The 23,268-nt window shown below is 30.0% G+C and overlaps 2 protein-coding genes and 1 non-coding gene across 5 annotated transcripts; 1 reads left to right on the forward strand and 2 right to left on the reverse strand.

Annotated features, from left to right (window-relative positions):
• Positions 1-387: 387 nt before the first annotated feature.
• Positions 388-6,188, reverse strand: LOC100806765 (protein WALLS ARE THIN 1). Of its 3 annotated transcripts, XM_041011527.1 has the most exons (7): positions 5,482-6,180; positions 4,840-4,902; positions 4,564-4,680; positions 3,905-4,355; positions 2,701-2,852; positions 1,579-1,798; positions 388-759 (listed from the first exon to the last, which is right to left on the reverse strand). In XM_041011527.1, exons 1-6 carry the CDS (start codon positions 5,700-5,702, stop codon positions 1,618-1,620), a joined length of 1,185 nt encoding a protein of 394 aa, XP_040867461.1. In that variant the 5' UTR covers positions 5,703-6,180; the 3' UTR covers positions 388-759; positions 1,579-1,617. The 3 variants fall into 3 exon arrangements, with proteins under 3 accessions (XP_040867461.1, XP_003550406.1, XP_040867462.1); XM_003550358.5 differs by lacking the exon at positions 388-759 and having other exon boundaries at positions 1,282-1,798; positions 5,482-6,178; XM_041011528.1 differs by lacking the exon at positions 388-759 and having other exon boundaries at positions 1,288-1,798; positions 2,705-2,852; positions 5,482-6,188.
• Positions 6,189-10,352: 4,164 nt separating this feature from the next.
• Positions 10,353-12,347, reverse strand: LOC100777885 (uncharacterized). The gene is made up of 3 exons (XR_005889445.1): positions 12,240-12,347; positions 11,803-11,925; positions 10,353-11,010 (listed from the first exon to the last, which is right to left on the reverse strand). It is a non-coding gene; the product is annotated as an uncharacterized protein (transcript).
• Positions 12,348-17,438: 5,091 nt separating this feature from the next.
• Positions 17,439-20,525, forward strand: LOC547893 (cysteine proteinase). Its single transcript, NM_001354161.1, has 4 exons — positions 17,439-17,934; positions 18,150-18,269; positions 19,326-19,569; positions 19,756-20,525. The coding sequence occupies exons 1-4, from the start codon at positions 17,464-17,466 to the stop codon at positions 20,031-20,033; spliced, it is 1,113 nt and encodes a 370-aa protein (NP_001341090.1). The 5' UTR covers positions 17,439-17,463; the 3' UTR covers positions 20,034-20,525.
• Positions 20,526-23,268: the final 2,743 nt, after the last annotated feature.

Here is a 23,268-nt window from a genome sequence, read left to right on the forward strand (position 1 = left end):
TCTGATGGTTTAAATTGTCAATTTTCTTGCAAATTGTGAAACGTTGACATCTTCCCGGGGGATGTAGGGTCATAGAAGCAAAGTTTGATTGAAAGATTGAGACTACAGTACGAGTGAAATGAATCTTTATCGTAATTATTAATGGGGTTGATCATTAATCATGGTAGACATTTGCTTCTTCCTTAAAGTGAGAAGACGATAACTTTAATTAACACTAATTAATATAGGCATACTGCAACTGTTCTTGCCTTGGTAATTTAAATATAAGGAAAATGGGATATTTTCAAACACATCCTCAACAACTCGTGGCAATAGTCAATTAAGACCATTTTGACTCGACTAGTAAAGCAAAAGATAGAAAGATGCGTAGAAAAAGAGCAAACAAAGGTAAGGAAATAGATACCCTTCGCTTGATCAGAAAAGGAAAACATCAATTGATCATCTTGATAAAGTAAACTTTAATAATAAAAAAAAAAGGGGAATTAACTTAATATATGATCATGGATCTCAATGATTCACATATAGCCTTTAAGGATATGATCTTGGGATCTGTTAGTTGTATATGCTTATAAATTTCACCTAGAATTTTGTCGAGTTGTCCGTGTCTTAAGAAGAATTAACAATGACATGTTAGCTTGTAGCCTCGTGACAGTATCCTACCAACTCTTTATATCGGTTCTTATTTCTTGACCTTTATTTGTTTGTCACATTTTATAACGACATGATGGGGACAATGGAAATTAAGCTGACCGGTCCATCCTACATCAAGACGACACAATCTATAATTAGATTCAAATTAAGCCAAGTAAGCATAATTAGAACAGAACAATGTTAAATACAAAAGAAGTAATTAACCCTCTAGAAAAATACATGCAGTCACATATGCTGGCCATTGCTGAACCACATCACAACCAAAATGATGATTTTGCTTGAGGGTGATTATTCATGGTTTAACAATACAACTTCACGCGCTTAGCTTACAAAACAAGGGAAATTATGGGCCTTTGTTACTTTTCTTGTGTGTCATATGATAACATGGCAGCAATTCGTTTAAACTTATTTATTAAAAAATATATTTATTTTAATAAAATATGTAATTTTTATTTTTTTAAAGTATGTTTGTCTAAATTATTTCTATTTAAAAAATATTTATTTATTTATTTTGAAAATCAAATCCTATTTACTTATTAAATAAGAATTTAAAAAATATTTTTTTTTATTTTAAATTTAAACAAACTGGTTTCATGTATCATAAATAATTTCCTTTTGCATGACGAAAAAACAAAATTTCTTTTCGTAAATCAAACCATAAATTAATTAACATAAAAAAGCATATGGAGGGATTTCAGGCTCTAGCTAGGCCCTACTTTAAGTGGCATCCACCATTACAATAATTCCCACAATTCTCTCATTCTAATTGACCTACTAAAAAAACATTTGAATTAAATAAAATAAAATAAAAAGGAAACGAGGAAAATCGGTTCCAACACACACAAACTTGCTGTGACATAATGTAGTAGCAGCAGTAGACTAGTAAGGTATAACTGGTATCATTTTTTTCCTTTTTCTTTTTCTCACCAGAAAATGGTGTGTGGTTTGAAGTTGGAATTTTCTTGTTCAAACATTCTCTGTTGATGAAGAAAGGAGTGGCTGAGCAAGTGATGCTTTGACGTGGCTTGCGATGCTATTATGCTCAGTGGATGCCATCGCAAGCTGTTCCATTGCAAACTTCCTCTCTTCACTTTTACCCCATAAGACAAAGTACAGTCCCGCTACAATCAACACTGCCCCAATGATCCTACATGACATTACAAACGTAATAACCAAATTTGAATCAATTTTATCTTTTTTTTTATGCATAAATATTAATTATTAATTGTTATTTTTTTTTTGTTAACATCAATTTTTATCTTCTTTCTTTCTCCCTTAATCATCTAACCTATACCTTATATCTCCAACCAAATTAGAACCAATATTATTATTTAAGAAAAAAAAAAGGTAAATTATGAGGGGGCTAGCAAAAAGTAAACAACAACATAAAGAAGCACACGAGACACGATCTTCTGTTGAATGTGTCCTACATATATTTCTTCAAACTTTCTTAACCCTCTGGAATTTAGAATCATTCAGCTGAAGCCCCTTTTTTCAGGTCTCACCGAAAGGTAACAAATTAAACTGTACATCTATGATCTACCTCCTTGTTGTTTACTGACTTTTGTCATTTCCAAAATCTCCCCCGACTACAAAAATAACCTTCATCATACTTTAGGTCGTCATTTCGGACTAAGCATATTATAAAATACGCGGTCAAAGTTACCAAGCATTGAAAAAAAAATGAAATTACTTAATTCAAGGATCTCCTGCACCATATGCATGAGTACGTCAAAGAAATCTTAATTTCATCTTTGAAAAATCAGTACATACATAAACATCTAAATTAATGTAGATATTATATATATGTTGTGTTAGAATAGAAATGCACTTATTTTTAACAAATCTCTCTGTTAATGTAAATTACTAATTCAAATATTAGAAAAAAATAATCTGTAAAGATAGCATAAAATAGTTTTATATCATCATTTAATCATAAATAATTATGTATGATAAATTTATTCATTTTTATAATAATTATTTTAATGAAAATTTATGATTAAATGAAAATATAAATGAAGAAGAATAATTAGCAGAGAAGGGACTAACCCACCCAAGTAGAACTCTTCTCCTAAAGCAATGGAAGCCATGATGGCCACAACAAAAGTCTGAACAGGTTGATAGACGGCAACAAACACAGGGCCACCTCTGTCAATGCACCATATTTGTACAGCGAAGGCAATTCCGGATGCCACCACTCCCTGCAACATATCATAAAAAAAAAAAAAAAAAACTTCATTAGTTTTTAATTTTCTCATTTCACCATCTATCAATACATGCATGTGTTCCCACCATTATTAATTGAAGCAGAACATGATTTCCGAACCACTTTTGGACTATATATCATGTCATGCCTCAAACCCATGCAATTTTATACAGCACTTTCCAAATTAAACTTTTCATTAACAAAACTAGCTAGCTAGAAAAAACGATAAGCTTTTGTTCAGTTCCATGTTAACTTAAAAATGGAAGAATCGTGTTAATTTTTTATTTTTTTTTATCTATGACTAGAAACATGAAGACGTACTCTCTGATTTGCTGATCACTTTATGTATCATGACTGTGTTTAACAAAACATTTTTTTTAATGAAATTATTCTAACCATTGAATAAATAATGAGTAAGCTCAAGCTGCTAATTAAAATTTTCAAAACCCTCCTTTAATCCTGATTTAATAAAAAAAACATTTATTTATCTTATTTTTATGATTATTAAAGACTAAAATATGTAATTCCTAAAGTAACTTTAATATATCACAAGCGAAACTTATTAAGTAACAACTATGACTCCTTGTAAAAAAAATAAAATTATAACTCAAAAATTTATAAATTCTAATAAATTTTCGTCAATAGTAAAAAATAAATTAAAGAAAATATTACTAACATTTCTTGTTAGGAATTGGAGTTTCACTCTAACCACTTATGGGGCCACTACACTAAATTAATAGTAAAACTCCAATTTTAAATAGAAATCTTGAGAAAATTTTCTACTTTTAAAAAAACCTGAACTAAATTGCGCAGAGGAGGGTTTTTAATATGGGAGTTTACTGGTTGAATTATTAATACATAATTACATATAGACTATTTGCCCACACAAATATTGTAGATACTAGATTTATAAGATTATTAGGTGGTTGGAGGGAAAAAAAGAAGAAGAAGAAGGAAGAGTAGTGGATTCGAATCCTTCTCAGTAATAAAAAATAACAAATTAATAAGTAACATTTATTAATTATTTATTTTTTTGTAAATACTAACCGCGTATAAAATAGTGAAAACTTCTCCAGCAGAGTGGAAAAGCCAAGCCTGAGCGTCTCTTTCAAGGAGCAAAGCAATGACGAGAAACTGCAAGATTCCAAAGAAGCAGGTGTAGGAAGTGACAGAGAGGCGAGCAGGGTACTTCTTGAGAACCGGTGCTTGCAACACAAGCCAACCAGACCACGACAAGCAGTGTCCGATCAGGTATAAGCACCCTAGGGTCCAGTTCTTCCCCTTTGCGTCTCCCAGTGACAGTGACCCAAAATCAAACATTGGTGTTATAACTGTTGTGTTGCTTCTGTTCATGATCATGCTGTTGTTCACACGAGTTGTTGGGCTGTATATTGTTGGACCTTTGTATAGTGTGATCACGGTCGCCCCAGCCACGCATAGCACTGTTCCCGCCACCTTAGCCAACCCATCTTTTCGGTTCAATCTTACTTGCTCTATTCTGAATTTCCATATATAACCATTAATATTATATCTAGTGTTATTGGATTCGACTCACACCGACCAGGTCAAACCAGTGACTCAATATCTTGACCTAGTCGATGATAAGCCCTAGTCTGATAACACTGATTAATTATATATATCATTTGTATATAGACCTATTTGTAAACGTAATAGCAATAATAATAATTTGTTAATTAAGGACTTGCCTTAATATGACTGCCATGAGGAATGTAATGGCTGGCACAGAGTTCTGTATTGCTGATGCGAAGGTAGGGGATGTGTTGTCCAACCCAAGCAAGTAGAAACCTTGGTTTGCTGTAATCCTGTTTAATTTAATGCAAGAATGTATATTAATTATAAAAAGACCATATATACTTGAATTTAATTTTTATATGTACACATATGGGGATTTAACGCTGCATTTGGGTTTTTTATTTTTTAACCAAGTAATTAGCCTTTCATGGTTTGATAATTAGACATACCCGACGAGTGCCAGAAGAAAGAACTGGCCGACGAAGTTTAAAGTCATGGCTGGCCTCTCCTTCCTGGACAAAAGGAAAAGAATCAAAGGAAAACAAGTTGCACGTGAGATTCATAAATAGACATATAGATAACTAATTAGTTTAGAACAGTAAATACGTATAAATATCAGTTAATCTTTATCAATTACTACTTGTGAAAACTTTATAAAAATTAAACAATTATTTAGTTAAAATAGACTGATGCAAACAAATGGAAAGACTTATAATATATATATATATATATATATATATATATACTTATGTGTGACCTTTTTGTATGCTATTTATTACTCCCTCTGTCTAAAATAATAGGCATCATAAATTATTTTTATACAAATAAAGTAAAAATAATAAATAGATAAAGAAAAAATATTTTTATAAAATTAATCTTATATTATTATGAATTTATTTATAAATTTGATTATTTTTTATTAATATTATAAATGACATAAGTGAAGAATATTTAATAATATATTGAAAAGTTAAAATAAAAATTATCGTAGAACAAATATTTTTTTTTCTTAAGCAACAATTAGAATGAGTAGTATTTATTATATGTAGATTAATATATAGAGAAACAAAAAATGTTGAAAGAGTACTAACTTTTCCAAGAAGTAGGCAAAGGGAAGGAGCAAAAGCAAAGCAATGATGTTCCGATAGACAGGGAAAACAAGCTTGCTAACGCCCATGTTAAGTGCAGCTCTTGAGATGACATGGAATCCAGCATAGCCAAACTGCAAGGCAAGCATGGCCAAGTGCAGCTGCATTCTTTCGGGAACGGAACACCACATTCTCTTGGAAGGGGCTGAGCCTAAATCAGCCATTGGAGAATGAATGAAGAAGTGTGTAACAACTACTACTTAGACCAAACGGAGGCCTAGAACTATAGTTTTTGTGTGGGAGGAAGTGATGAAGAGAAAACGGGAGAAGGGGGGGCTATAAATATTGTGTCAAGTGTGAGAGAGGATTGGAAAATAAGGAATAGGTATCTCCCTAAAAAGACGTTATTATGTCAACTGTTGGTAGCCTTGGAATGTTTTTAGTTGTCTCCCATAAGTATTTTGCTAATCTTTGGTTGACAAGGACAACCCCCACTTTTTTCTTTTCTTTTTATTTTACATTTTCTTCTTGTTTCATTCTTTTTTTCCTTCTTTATTTCTTTCTTTTTTTTTTACCATTTTTCTTCTTCTTTGTATTTAGATTTATACAACTGTAAGTATTATAATGTTTCGTTTCTTAATAAAGAAAATAAAAATCTCTCTCATTATTTGTAAATATTTATGTTTTTCTTTTTTTCTTAATTTTTTTAGGATTTTTTCTTCTTTGTATTTATATTTATTCGATTATAAGAATTAAAGTGCTTTGTTTCTTAATAAAGAAAATATAAAATATATCTCGTTATTTGTAAATATTTATTTATTTATTTCTTTTTTGTTTTTACGATTCTTTTCCTTCATTGAATTTACATTCATGCCACTATAAGAATTATAGTGCTTCGTTTCTTAATAAAGAAAATAAAAAATCTTTCTCATTATTTGTAAATATATTAATGTATACACATTAAACGGTTTGTTTATGATGTTTTGCTTATAGGAATATCATGTAGAGACCTAAGCATATTTAAGTCTAATTTTAATATATCTTTATTTAATTTTTAAATTATATATAAAAATGCTTGTGTTAGATATGAATGGAATATGGACAAAATAAATGATTATATTTTTTTTTCATACCTAAATTGCATAAATGTTTACATTATTAAATGGGGGTAAAATTGCACAAATTTATATAAAAATTTAAATACAAAAAAATTGTATAAATTCAAAGTGTGAATAATTTTTTTAAAAAAATTATTACATTTTTTATGATATAACATATTTTATAAAATAATTAGTTTCTTATTATAAAATACAGATAACTCTAATGATACACATAAATCACCTACAATTATATTCATTAATTATAAGAACAACTAATCAACCTTTGGGCGATCCATAAATACCTTATAACAATGAATTTTAATGTAACCATAAATCAATAATCATATAATTTTGCATCCATTATTCTATGAGTAATTAAAATAATCATTAATTTAAAATTAAATAACCTTATAGACTTGGCCACTTTGGTGACTAACAAATCTATCATACATTGAATTCCAACCAAATATATATGGTCTGCACATATTTATTCTTATTAACAATTCATAGTCATTCTATTAATTTCATTTCAAGCCATAAAATAATACACATTTATTTGTATTTTGCATTCAAACACGTTCAAGCAAATATGTAGCATATACATATTTATTGCTACCAACAATGTCAAAGCATTCACATTAATTTAATTGCAGGGCATAAACTTTCAATCCTTTAATCACATTTAATAATAATATTCAGAAAAAAAAAATAAGCAAGTGAGATTGAGAATAGCGCAAAATGGGGTTGGCAAATAGCAATTTCAAAAGGCTTTACCCCTACCCAAGATCTACATGCCGGCGAGCGCTTTTCAAAAACAATTCATGACATACCGCCCCATAAGAATATTTACTTTTCATTCCTGCCTTTTCATTCGGTTCCAAGATGAAAAAGAAACACAATTTGGAATCTTTCTCCAAAACCTAATTGCTATTTTTTATTATTATAATACATAATTGTCATCTTTAATCCCAACAAAAACATGAATTTGAAGTCCAACAAAGAAGTCACTCTTTGTTTTCTTTCTCAAAATTAGAATTCAACAATAATAAAATATTGACAATAAAACAATACATGGAGCGGAAAATAAAATTCCTAAATTTTATAATTAGGATTCATAAAATTTGAAGAAAATATATAATTAATGAAGAATCATATAATTTCATAACCTTGTTACAATTAAGGGTTTTCTAGATTATCAATTATAGGAAAACAATAATATATTCTCACAAATAATAAATAAATAATTAAATAATGAATACCTTTCTTCATAGAAAGGTTTTTCTCCGATATACTTTAACACTTCCTTAGTTCTTTTTGTCTCTCTGTGGTGGCTATATATGAGAGAACACCTTGTCTCACGTTAGTGGTATTAACTCCTTTTATAACCACTACTTTCATCAAGTAACACTTATCTCTAAAAACTTTTCCTATTTAACTCAATTACAATTTAATTTTTAATTATTAATTATTTATTTATTAGTCCCTAGATAAGTCGCATGTCACTCACACATGACATTAATTCTAACAATGCAATGCAGTGCTTATTTTTAATTCTATTCTATTCAATCCCTAGAATGTTTTTTTTGTGATGCATTGGTCTTGATAAGTCTCAAATCAATTGAAATTATGAACTTGTCATTTCATATGCACAGCCGGACTCCATTATTGTTCTCTGTGTAACCTGTTTGTATGTAGAAGGGTTTGTAGTAATTTATATGCTGCGTATATTTTGGGCGTTGCCATGGTATTTTTTTATTGAAATCTGATTCGTCCTTAAATATTTTTCTATCACGTGCTTAAATATCATATTTAAGTAAATAAGCTGTTGTTTTGAGGATTTTTGAAAACTCGAGCTAGTTGGGATTTGTTGAGGCTTGATTCTTTGTTATTTCTGTGGATCCATTTTTCTACTAAATTCTATGATGGAAAATATTTCAATTTAAGCAGTTCCTTCTTAGCTGTGTTTTGTGAACTTGTTTTTTCTAAGAGAAAAAAAAAAAACTGAATTTGAGCTCATGCAGCATTGCTACATCTAAGAGAACTGTTGTATATGTGGTTACTATTAGGTGCTTTATTGGTTTCTGCGTGTGGACAATTATGAATTACGGGTTATATACTTATATTATTTCTCTTCTCCATAACTTTTGGTGCTAATTTTTGTACAGGCTATAAATGAAAAAGATGTCAACAACATCATTCTGTCATACCTTATACATAATTGCTACAAAGAGTCATCAGAGTCATTCATTTCTTGCACTGGGATGAAGCAGCCTGCAGATCATTTGGAGAACATGGAAAAAAGAAAAAGTAGGTTTTTATTGTTGTATTTCAGTTTAAAAGGTGGATTGAAGACCTTTGGTTGCTTGTGAATGTCATATTTTATTTGCTTGTGTACTTCAAACCCTGCTTAGTTGTCACTGTTGAGAGATTTGTATCATATAAACATGAGCATTGGATTACTGGACCTCAAATTGAAGGGTGCTGAATCAATTTTTGCTCTTAATGCCCCTTGAAACATCTATTGGTTTTTGACAATGTTGTCTGAGTTTTGTCAAATATACTGTTTTCTTGCATAATTTGAACTAACGTATCTTGTTGCCTTCTCTTGACTTTTTAATATTTCTCCCCTCCTCTCCACTTGCAGAGGATGCTGGGGATTGCTTCCTAAATCTAAATTGTTTGTAATTGGAGCATATTATAGGTAGTAAGGCCTCCTTGATGGATAAATTTCATTCATCTTTAGGAATCTTTCACCATGCATTGGAGGGAAATGTACTTAAGGCGATTGAGCTCACAGGGAAGCTGGCACAGGATATTCTGGAGAACAATAATGATTTGCTGTTTGATCTTCTAAGCCTTCATTTTGTAGACCTTGTCTGCTCTAAGGAATGGTAAGATGAGATTAATTTTACTTCCAAGAGAGCATGTTGCAAACTTCTTGTTTTCATACAATCTCATGTTATTGGCAGGGCAGAAGCTTTGGAGTTTGCTCAGATCAAGTTGAGTCCTTTTAAGAGCACGTAAGCACCGGTACACAAGTGCAACAAGAGATGTAACTACTTTATTGCCCACAAAATAATTAGTCAGTGTTTCAAACTGATTCCTTCATTTGCTCATTGCAGGATGGGGGGCCTCCAACATTTTCCTTGAAGGATTTTCTTAAAAGTCAATGAAAAGAAGTTAAATATCCACTAGGATGTTGGGGAATGAAGCATGTGTACATTGTGCCTTTTTTGCCACATAAGGGATTGGTGCATGCATGATTTGATCACTAGTGTAAAGTTGTCTTCGTATACTTTTGTATAATTTTTTTGGTAGCAGACTATCTAGATCTTTCGGGTCATACTGCATTTTTTAGGTATTAGTGTTCCATAAAAATGGAGAAAATTGCAATTCTATCAGATTAAGATAATATTTTCTTTTTGGGGAATTTGATCTAATTGTGGCCTTAAGATGACGTCATTCTTCCATAGTTTTTCACATTTTAGATTGTATTCAATCCCTTGTGAGGTTTAGATCACAACCAAATACATTTTATTTTCATGCCCTGATTTTTGAAGCGAAACGCATCCACATCTTTTTGGCTAAATGTTCTGAACATAAAAGAAAAAAAGAAAAAGATATGATAATTCATGCCCTCTAATCAATTGATAAAAAAAACATGTTTCCTGACAGTTGATTTAAAAAAAGTAATTTACATATATATATATATATATGAACTATTTTTAAAATTTTAGAAATATAAATATATTTTTTATTTTTTGATTATGTTCAAAATATTTGATTTTATCTCATGTTTTATGATTTATTTTTAAACAAAAAAATGTTATTTAAAAAATGCATGAATGTGACCCCTGCATAGTATTCACACACACATATATTCCGTAAAAAAAATATTTACATATATATAACTCAATCTGGCAAAAAAAACATAGTATATATAACTCAATGACCCAAAGTAAACTTAACTGAATCATTAAAAAAAAAAACAAACTAGGAATCAAATAGTAATTCTTGTGAGAGGTTTACACAATCATCTAGTAATCCTCAACGTACTATGATCCTAAGTAAAAACAAAATTGTAAGAGAACTTTAAAAAGGAATGGGCTGTTTGCCCGGCCATGATTCTATCTTTTCAAAATACTTGGGAGGAACAACACCATCAAAACCTTCTGTCAAGATCACCTTGTTGTCAGAAATGTAAAGCTTCATACATTCTGAAATAGGATGAAAAAATATATAGAGAAGTAGCAATCAGTAGTCTTATTTGTTGTAGATTTTACTCACTATCAACAAACAACAAAAAATTCAACATTTCAAGATGAACTTGTAGACATTCAGTTCAGAACATGTTTGGAATGTTGTCATATCATACCTTCTAATGCTTTTCTAACGTCTAGAAAGATCAGAACATTGACATCCTGCCTCATACCTGGGAAAATAGATGTAGATAATAAGTAACAGGCACACAAGAGGACATTCAAAGTACTAGAACTTACTGCAACTAATGAAATAACTGAAAACTACTAAAGATCACACTACACATTAGTACTTGAAAAGCCAAGACCTTTTTCTTCAAAGAATTGAGTAAAATGGTCTATGCAACAACTTTAATATTCTAAACAAATTTCAAAGGACACACTAACTCCCATGTCAGCCAAAAATAGGGGATTTCCAATTCCAAGGTCTCTTCCCTCCAACAGATAGGTTGCAAAGGGATAAAGAGATGCGAATAGATCCAAGCTGTGATCATTAATAGTAACTGTGAAAGATGTTGTATTGCTAAATTGAAACAATTATCTATAATATGATTGCAGAGAAATGATTAGTCACTAATAAAAAGCACTAAAGTATACAGGTATTTTGCTTCCAAGTTACTGACTTAACTAAAGCATATTGAGACTTCGGAGGATGGACAAATTATTATTTGAATCTCTTTTATGAAATAAGTTTAAAATTTTTAATATTCCGGCTTTGGGGGGAAAACACACAAGTGAAAGGGTAGGAGGCAAAACAAGAAATTTTTCATTTGGATTCCACCTTTGGTACAAAGCTACATTATCAATTATAATAGACATCTTGATTGTCATTCCTTCAGTATTTAAAGCTGAGAACCATACTAACATCCTTAATATTCCTGAAGGAAAATTAACTTAAAACAAAATATCTAAATTTAAATTTCAATAAGTAAATAGGATTCATTTTAAATAGTATATCACATTACCACTAATTACTTCTCCATCTGTTGGTAAACCACAAGAGAAATGAACATGCAATCTCTTCATGCGCTTCAGACCAGATCCTAGAATTGATTCCAGGTTCTTTCTGTAGGTTCCATGCACACAAACTGTATAGTGGCAAAATCAATCATATGAAACAAATAAAATAGCATAACAGAAAAAAAAATCCAAATTTATAGAATGACTTGAAAAGACGCTCTTCAGTAATTAGTATTGTGTTCATAAAAGTTAGAATATGCACTTCAGTAACCATAAATATGGCAACATATCCGCCATTCAAAAGATAATTTTTAAATTATAATTATAAATACGTACATAACATTATAACATAACATTCAGAAGTGAATGTATTGCAATGTACAGTGTTCACCAAGACTCAAGTATATCATAAAAAAAAAATCCATCTCAAATAAATATGCACCTGGAAATTCTTCGGCTGAAAGGATTGGTTTCAACAAGCTTTCAGTTTCAACGGCCTGCAGACGAAAAGTCAATAATTGTACTGTAAGGGAATATACAGACAATGGTTAAAAAAATTAGCTCATTGACAGTAGAAACCATTAACTATTATCGATATTTCTCTGTTTTCAAGACAGAATATTAACTGTAACAATCCCAATTTCTAACTAGTGTTCATTCTGTTTCAATCCCTTGATGTTTTGCCTCCCTCAACCTTCAGGCAGTGTAGAACAGGACAGAACATAATACATGAGTTATGTTCTATGTTTGGTGTCTTTTAAAATGAGAACAGAGCATAGTAAGGTTAAGAAAAAGTGTTACTTTGGTTCCACCTTGGAACCAAATAGAACAGACTGTTCCACTCCATTGTGCTCACATGCCTAAGGCTTTGTTTGGATAAACATCTCCATAAGCACTTATAAGAGAAGAAAATAAGAATATAAAGTGAATTAAGCTTCTTTCATAAGCTAAAATAAACTTATGTACTTGAATTTTACATAAGCTGATGTTTGCTCATGGAAGCTCAATGCATCTTACCTTCTTATTTTCTTCCCCTATAAATGCTTAAGGAGAAGTTTATCCAAATAGGACGTAAAACTACCGAACAATCTAAAGGCATAAAAGGAAAGGAACAATAGATCATGTTAGTTACATGACAAATATGTTTTATTTTCATTACTAACAATATCATGTTGAGCTCATGTTGCATTAGACTATGGAAATTGCTTCATGCACCTCTAACTTACTTCTTACACCCCATCCGGGATGTAATTTACATTCCATATTAGCTATTTTGGAATGTAAAAATTTATATTTTGGATCACATTTCAGAAATTACTATCCTTAATGTAAAATTACATTTCAGATTATACTTTCTGGAAGGTTAAAAAGGTGCATGAAGTAAATCTGGAGGTGTAGAAAGCAATTGTCTTAGACTACTATTTGAAATCATATTGATGTTTATCTGAAAAAGGTTGGGCTCAGTGATTGATAAATTAGTCCATAATTTGGGTACTGCTATTCTCTTGAACCATAATACTAAGTCCACCCCCATGATTTTTTTTAAATTAAATGTTTAACTTAGGAGTTAGGACAATTTTTAGTCAAGTACAATTATTAATTCTATAAAAAAATGTATAATATTTAATTAGGATAATATTTTTATTAAGACAATATTTAATTTAGTACAATATGTATTATAAGACAATTTTTAATGTAAATTATTTTTACACACATTTAATATGATTTTACTATATCAGAACATTATATTAATGAATATGATGTTGTGGTAAGGATCTTAAAAAAAGGATGATGTGGTAAAATAATTAAATTTCAAAAATAATTCATATTCTACTAAAACTATTATATTATATACAAAATTATATTATTTTTTAAATACATGCATTACTTCTAAAATGTTATAGACAATACTGTAATTATCGTTAGCGCTAAATGTAATTTTATAAAATTAAAATAGTTAACATGTTATTTGATATTAATTATGTTAAATGATAGATTATGCACCCTTTTTTTGTTAAATGAATTTATTTATTTTACATGTTAATAGTAAAATGTTAAAAATAACTAATTATAAAACTTTGATCAATAGTGTCTTAGTTAATAAAAAAGTAAGATTTGATAAATTATATTAAATTCAATTCAATATTGAATATAAAATTCGACTAAAACTAAAACCTTACCAAAATTTGCCACGGCTCTGAAAAATAAATGCTCAGAGTAAGGTGACATACTGACATTACTGCCTTAATCTCGATTTAATAGGTAAGGGAATAAAAATCAATTACTAAAAGCATGTGGAGCCTCCAAATATCTTGCCCCACCATTCGTCATCCAAAGATGGAAGAAAACAACATTTAATGATGTATTGCTATGGCTGGAAGCAAGAGTTTCTTGATTAATTTCTATACTTTTTTTTAAAGTTTAAGAAGAAGAATTTCAATTCTTTTATATATATATATTTATAATAGTAAGTACTACTATTAATTATATTTTATATTTTTAAGATATTTTTTAATCATTGTGACATTAAGTATTCAATAATTTAATAATAATTAATTTCGGAAAAAAAACATAGCTAACCACTTTTACTATAATTTTCTTTTCCAGCTAAGTTTTTCATTCATAGGCTAAAATCCAAAACCTTGATTAAAATATCTAAATTCATTGTCATTTAAACCAATGAAGTGTGCTAAAAACATGTAACATTAATATAAGATTCAAATAAAGAAGAAGAAGAAACTGTTTCTATTGGAAATAAAATATTTTTACTCTTAATTACTTTTTTATCTATAATATTTAAATTTGAGATTTTATTTAAGATGATCGAATTTAATATCACTAATAATAGTGTCATCATTTTTTTTTTACAGAAATAATGTTGTCATCCAACATTTATGATGGTTATGAATTTGAAATATATGATTTTTTTAATTCGTTTATATATTTATGTTGGTTATTCATTGCCACAAATTTCGAACCTAGATTTTTCCGTAAAGAGAGGAACACAAGCATACACGTTATCTATCTTCTTTTTTTATATAGCTTAAATTGAATGAATGGTAAGATTATCCTGTCATATTTCAAGTAAAAAGGCTTCTTAATTATGCTTTTAATTTGTTGAGCATGACCTATATATGTGTGAGTACTACAGTAATTTTGAATTATCATTCAATCAAACACAACTCCTTTCATTGAACAAATTTGAGCCGTTAGCATTAACTAATTACTAATATTTTTTTCTGTTATTTTATTTTATTGAAAAATAAAATTTTCACATTCTTTTATGTATATGTACCTTTTTTTTACAGCTTAGCTATATGCACCTTAGCACATTAAATTTTAGTTAATTCAGTGTAAGATTCACAACTTAATGATATTTTAATAACATCGAATTTTATCAACCTTATGCTGAATCAATCGTTCTTATTAAATACTACTATAACATAATTCAATGATTTATTTTGTTAATATAAATTTTAGTTAATTCAGTGTAAGATTCACAACTTAATGATATTTTACTAACATCGAATTTTATCATCCTTATGCTGAATTAATCGTTCTTATTAAATACTACTATAACATAATTCAATGATTTATTTTGTTAATATTTTTTTTATATTTTTTTTATTAAGAACATTAAGTTTCTAAGACTTATAATAGATTTTCTTTTATCATTGTAAATATATTTCTACTCAGGTTAGATTCATTTAAAGTGTAAAAATGTATAAAGTACGAAAATGAAAATGTACTTACGATTAGTTAAGTTTATGAAGTACATCTAGCTTTAGAAACATCAAACCATTCTTATTTTCTTAATTTCTTAAAATATATTATCAAAATGGATTTTTAATAATATTGACCAAAAATATAATTTACAAATATATTATTTAAAAATAGATAAATAAAAAAATCCTAAAAGTGATAAGGAAAAAGATCAAGTTGCTTGTTCATGCTTCTTTTGAAATATTGACTATATTTATTTAATTGAGTGAGAGTGACATCAAAGTTGAAAGGAAAATAAAAAGAAGCCTACAAACGAAGCTGTGAATAAAGTGGTCCCTTTAATTTTTGGCATCGACAATTAAATTGTTAGGCGTGGAAAACATACACCAACCAAGAGAAAGGACAATGGAACACATTGCAAGATAATATTAACAATAATACACGAAAGAGAGACAACTTAGCCAGATCTTTATGGCCATATTTCGTTTAATAATTTTTTTTTTATTTCAATGGAAATGATAAATAAGATTGGAAATACCTTTAGTTGAGTTTTAGAAGACGATTTTATTGAATATATTCGTTCTTAAAATGATTATAATTTTCACAAACGGTTAATTTAAAGATTTTTTACATTGTAAATAAATTATAAATTATTCTATAAGAGTCAGTAATCTTATTATATATAGTAATTTGTTATTGGATGAAAGTATAAGCAATTATTATACTACCCCGTATATTATTCTACTTAAATTTAGATTTTAATTATAATGTATTGTCAACATAATTTTTTTTACATTATTAACCATGAAAAATTATGTTATAAATAATTTTTAAAGCAATTATCATAAAAATCAATAAATTTCTCATAAATAGTTGTTTTTAATTAGTTAATAATATAAAATATTTTTATATTATTAATATATAGACTATTTAATATTTACTCTTAAATTTAGCTGTATATTTTATTTAAAAAAAACTTAGTTGAAACTTGAAAATGCTGAAGTTGTAAATTAAAAAAATAATTGTTTTAAAGGTTAAATTATTCCATAAATTCCTAAAATATTTCGTACTATACAGAGAAAATTATAATGATACCATGTATTTTACTCGAATTACATATGCATTCTTTTCTTTTTTTCAACCTACAAAAAATTTAGCATTTTTTGTTCCCATTACATGACACCCTTTTCCTCTAAACGATGTTAGCTTCATTTATTTATTTTTTGCTCATGTGATTAACAAGTGATTTTTTTATAAAAAAAAAATCTTTATCCAAAAGACGTTTGCTTCTCCTTCATTGTTTCTAGTGCTTTTTGGTGGGCCAGGACAACGAAAGCCCATTTGTAGGAGGTATGTTGCTGCAGTTTATTTTGGTTTTTGGTTAGATATGTTCTTTGTTCACCTCAAGTTGTTGTCAGTTTTTGGTGGGCTTGGGACAATGGAATCCCATAATGACTGAATATTACGTTGAATTGAGGAGTTCACGGGAAGAATTGCAGCATTATGGGCTTATGCTTGCCCAGTTATGAGGAACAGTAGAACACACTTTTGTTTCATCAATATTTTATGGGATTATTAAATGAATATTCAAAGAGTTTTATCTCCTATTCTCTTAATAGAGCCATTGCCTATGTTAAAGACACATGCTACAAAAATCATGGATATCCTCTTACACATGGATATGGTCAAGGTAATGTATACGCATTAGTTTTGATTTTTTTATTTTTTTGAAGTCATTTTGTTTTATAATATACATAAATCTTATTTTATGTATCATTATTATTATGAAAACATTTGTTTGATAATAATAATAATGTTTTATTATTACATTTTGCGTACCTCAAACGGAAGGGACACGTGTCCAAAATTCATTCGATATGTCCCTATTAAATTTGCTCCAATCCATTCCCCCAACCCCAACTCTTCCTCTTTTTACTTCCCCTATGGCTCGTCACTCCTTGCTCTTAGCCCTCCTCCTCTTCGCCGCCGTGGCCACCGCCGCGATGGCGGTGGCCGCGTCCGACGCCGACGACATCCTGATCCGTCAGGTGGTGCCAGATGTTGGCGAAGCCGAAGAGGAGGACAACCTGCTGAACGCCGAGCACCACTTCGCGAGCTTCAAGGCCAAGTTCGCCAAGACCTACGCCACCAAGGAGGAGCACGATCATCGCTTCGGCGTCTTCAAGTCCAACCTCCGCAGAGCCAGGCTGCACGCCAAGCTCGACCCCTCCGCCGTCCACGGCGTCACCAAATTCTCCGATCTAACTCCGGCCGAGTTCCGCCGCCAGTTCCTCGGCCTCAAGCCGCTCCGCTTCCCGGCGCACGCCCAGAAGGCGCCCATCCTCCCCACCAAGGATCTCCCCAAGGATTTCGATTGGCGAGACAAAGGAGCCGTCACTAACGTCAAGGACCAAGTAATAATTTTTTTTTATAGCCAAATATTAATTATTAGTTGTTAGTTTTTTTGTTAACGGAAGATTCCAATTGCGACATCTCCCCCTTCCCTTTCTCTCTGACCAACCTTATATCTCCTAAAATTATTATTACCTGAAGATTTTGATTTTTTTTATATTTTTTTTAAACTTGATGTGAAATTGAAGGGTTTTGGTTTGTGTTTGTTTTGTTTTAGGGGGCGTGTGGTTCGTGTTGGTCTTTCAGTACGACGGGAGCGTTGGAAGGAGCTCATTATCTGGCCACTGGTGAGCTCGTGAGCCTTAGCGAGCAACAGCTTGTGGATTGCGATCACGTGGTAAGTTACTTAGTTTCTCTCACTTTTTATGCCTTCTCTCTTTTTAGCTCCTCTTTTTTTTCTTTTTTTTTTTTGAACTTGTCTTTCGTATTCATTAATACTATAAAGTGGTAGGTGAATGTTTCGAAAATTGATTTTTGGATGAATTTCTTTTTTTTTTGAACTTGCTATTCCTATTAATACTAACACTAATAAGTTGGTAGGTTAATGTTTGGAATGTTGATTTTGATTATAATTGTTTTTAAAGTGAAGTGATTTATGTTTACATGTTTTAGTCTAATAGTGTTAAGTGGCAAATTCAAAGATCAATATTTTTTGTCCAACATTAAAGTTACTTAAATTGCTTCAACTCAAATTCGATTGTGGATCCGAGAATCATTTTTTTCAACCTAGGATCAAACAGGTGAACATCTAAAGTCGAGTTAGCTAATTATTTCAAGGTGATTTGGAATCATCTAAAGTGAATCCATACACGCGTTATTATGAAATTGTTGTACATGATTTGAATGTGTTTCATATGTTAGTGTATGATTGGAAATGAAAAGCATTGCTTTTACTAAATAATTGCTTTATTCCGATTACATGCTTATAAATAATTTTGAACACATAATGATACATTAAGACACGATGTGCCCGTCCGTAAGCTAACAAACTTCAAAATAATTGCCGTATCCATGTTAGACATGTTTCCAGATTGGACATTCCAGATATAATTAACTGTGTTGTACAATTTTATTTTTTTTACTGTTTTTTCTCTACTATTATATTAATATTAATGAATTCCATAATAATAAGATATATAATGGTATCTGATAGAACATGGATGAATATGATATTAGATGTTCGAATTTCAATTTTCTTTTCTAAATGAAGATTTGTATTTGTTGTGAGTGTTGTAATATAACTGTGTTGTACCCTATAATTTTTAAGTTTATTGCATTTCTTTGTTCTTGTAATGTGGCACTTGTGTCTAGATCGTAAGACAGTAAAATAATAGAAAAATTAGCCACCATCCTGATATATAATGATGAATTAACGGCTATGAATCTCTCCCAGTGTGATCCAGAAGAATATGGAGCGTGTGACTCAGGCTGTAATGGTGGGTTGATGAACAACGCATTTGAGTACATACTTCAGTCTGGGGGAGTACAGAAAGAAAAGGACTATCCATACACCGGGAGAGATGGCACCTGCAAATTTGACAAAACCAAAGTTGCGGCTACTGTATCTAATTACAGTGTGGTTTCCCTTGATGAAGAACAAATTGCTGCAAACCTAGTAAAGAATGGCCCTCTTGCAGGTAACTTAATTGTTCTCTGAACAAAAAGACTTGGTTCCGTAACTTACTTGCCCCCATTCCCCCCTACTAAAAGAAATTATAGACATATCTGTTTGATCTTTCCTTTTTTCTTAAAAAAAAAAAGGTACAAGACACGGATTTAATGGCAAAATATAGAAATACTGACCTTAGCTTTGCTTGGTACAGTTGCTATCAATGCAGTTTTTATGCAGACATATGTTGGTGGCGTCTCATGCCCATACATCTGTGGGAAGCATTTGGATCATGGGGTTCTTCTAGTTGGTTATGGTGAAGGTGCATATGCTCCCATTCGTTTTAAGAACAAACCTTACTGGATCATTAAGAATTCATGGGGCGAGAGCTGGGGAGAGAATGGATATTACAAGATCTGCAGAGGTCGAAATGTGTGTGGAGTAGATTCCATGGTCTCAACTGTAGCTGCTATATATCCATCCAGCCATTAAATACAAAGATATGCCTGATTGTGGTTGTGATGTGATACTGGACTAAGGGGAGTTTGTATAAATATTTATGTTGTGAACTTTATCATTTGGTACTGGTAAAATTATCTCCGTATAGGATCAGGAAACTGCTAAGACCATGTTGTTTATGTAGTATGTAATTTCTGTATGTATGCTTGACATATACAAGTGGGAAATCCAAGGAAATGTGTGGTCCTAAAAATGGTGCAAGATAAGCAACTCTCTATGGAGATTGGCGGGGTGGGGTTGTTTCAAACTGCAACAGGGGAATACTTGCCACTGATTATGTCTCAGTTATTGCATAATTAAACTAATATACGTGCCACTGTCAATGTTGGTTCTTATGGATGTGGTAGTGCCATACCCAAAAGGATACCAAAATGTTTAAGTTGCTTCTGTACCTTTGATTCGTTTACCTTTGAGTTTGTGCATGTATAAAAATTTCTATGGACTTAGGACTTCAAAATGCCAAAATTGCGGGATCCCTAATTTGAGTGCTCCTCTGCTTAGCCTGTCCTGTTCTGATAGTGGAATGGATATATCTGTTTGCAAGAATGTGGACATAAAATGTGTTATAAGAACATGTTAAAATAGTAGTAGGAATAATAAGAGTCAATGCAAATAGGTCTAGCAAGCAAAGGTTATCTGGTATAGGATTTTATCAGGCTTAAGGAACATCTGAAATGCTATAGTAATATAAGTAGTCCACCTAAGCAATGTTCCAAAAGTTTGCATTCACGAGTTGAAAATAATTATATTAAAAAAAACTAGTAAATGCTTAGATCAAAGGTTGGATGGAGACCAACACTTGCAAAAATGAAAATAATAATGCAACAAATCGGAAGAAATTGAAAGCAAGGATATGATGCATTTCTAAAAGGAAAGACATAACTTCAAGGCCATCCATAAAAGTCAGAATATGATGCATATAGAGATGAATTTCTAAAAGGAAAGATATGACTTCAAGGCCCATCCATAAAAGTCAGAAAAACTTGTGATAAATTAAAAGTAGCACTTTGTCAAAGAAAAGATTTGACAACTCTGAATGAGCTAGACTGCAATAAGCAAAAACTGAAGGTGATAAATAAAAAGCTAGGATATGAAGAACTTAGAGATGCATTTCAAATAGGAATGAGTTATATAAATTAAGGCCAGTCCATGTATAAGTCAGAAGATAAACATATTATAGAACAAGTAACTGCAGCTAATAATTGGGGGTAACAATAGACCGTTTCAATTCTTATGCCACTCATCTACCATGAATGAGCTTTCCAAGCAACAAATCCTTGTAATAAGAAAACCCGCGAATTATGTCAAATATTAACGAGTGTTTGAGTTCCAATACATAAAGCAACTTAGAACCTTGTTGGAAATAGAACATAGAAAATCTATGTTAGATTATTTTAATCTAATACATGTAATTATAGAATGACTTTAATGAAAAAATGTCTAATGTGATGATTATTAGACTTAAATGTATTAAAGTTTTAGGAGTTATTTTAGTTTTATTAAAATAAATTCTCTCTTCTTATTTTATTAAGGGTAATTTTGACATTAAAAAAAAGAATTTGAAAAGATAGTTATGAAAAACATTATCAAGAAGTTTTGTTTTGAAAAGTGATAACTTGTCTCTCTCTCCTTCCATTTCTCTCCTTCCATTTTCATTTTTTAATGTTAAAATTACCATTAATGAAGTGAGAATGGAGGAAATTTATTTTAATAAAATTAAAATAATTCTCAATGACTAATACATTTAAGTTTAACAATAATTGCATTAGACATCTTTTCATTAAAGTTATTTTATAATTACATGAGTCAATATTAGATTAAAATAATCTAACTCATACATAACCATAAGATTATGGAGATACAGAGAGATTGCAAGTGAAGTATTTTGTTCATCCCTGTAAGAATACATATAACCTAAACCTCTCTCTCAATTATATAAATTCTATAACATGATTAACACTAAATACAATTCTAAAAAATTCAACAATTTTAGAAACGAGTATAACTGGATTGAACTAGATGCTAGTAATATATATCCTATCATAAATTTCTAAATGATATCAATTTATGTTTAGGCAAATGATAATCGTGATGTTCTTGGAACATTGGTTAAGAAACTAATTTTTTTATTTATTAAAATACATAAAATTATATTGTTCAGGACTTTTTTTATGCTTTCTATAATAAATATTTTTTTCTTTTTAATTCTTTTACTAATATCTTAAGGATACTAGTTAATAAGATCTATCTAGTTATTAGAAATTAAAAAGCAAAACAAATTAGTAAAACACTATCATGGAGATATAAGATATGGTTAAAAGAAAAGAAAAAAGTGAAAAGATGACAAATTCGATCCCATCTCATATCAAAACTAACATTCTAACAAAATTAGCATTTGAAAAAAAAAAAATCCAGAACACTATTATTCAAACAAAAGGCAAGTTTTAGGAGTTCCCATTTTTTGTTACCACAAATCAAAATAATTTGTCTGTTTCCCGGTAGACTCAAGCTGGTGTTGGTTAAACATTTGATTAGAAATTCATCAGACAGAGACATCACTTAGGGTGAGGCGTTTAGAAGATTCAAATTTCAGCACGCAATGTCAATCCCCCCATATCAACACATGCCTTCACTAACACGCATATATAAGGGTAATAAAAAGCAAAAACAAAGGCATGTGACTGGAAAAAAGTAGTTAAATTTCATTATCTCAAGTGTAATATATTTTATACAAATAATTCTAAATCTTCTCACAACATTATATATATTTGTCATTGTCGACATCATAGCAAAATTTGAAGAAAAAGTTTCTAAGAAAACCGGTCACAAAATTAATAAAAAAAAGCTGCATTAAAAACATGCAAGAAAATTTGCTAGTTATATTGTATAAAATTTTCTACACAAAATCAGAATATAAAAGTTATAAAAATGAGTTTGAAAATGAAAAAAAAATATTATTAAAGACAAATAAATTAATGAAATAGTTATATATGAAAAATATTAGTATAAATGTTTAAAATTAGCTATAAATATAATGTTATCACAAACAATTTTTTTAAAATAACAAAATACAAAAACTTGAAGTGCAATATTAACATAAAATTGTCCACAAATATAATAATAATAACAATGAAAATTATTTTAATTAAAAATGTTGCTCTATATTCATTCAATGACTTAAAATGCTTAATAATTAATAAATGATCAA

Source organism: Glycine max, chromosome 17, assembly GCF_000004515.6.
Source record: "Glycine max cultivar Williams 82 chromosome 17, Glycine_max_v4.0, whole genome shotgun sequence".
NCBI classification, from domain to species: Eukaryota; Viridiplantae; Streptophyta; class Magnoliopsida; order Fabales; family Fabaceae; genus Glycine; species Glycine max.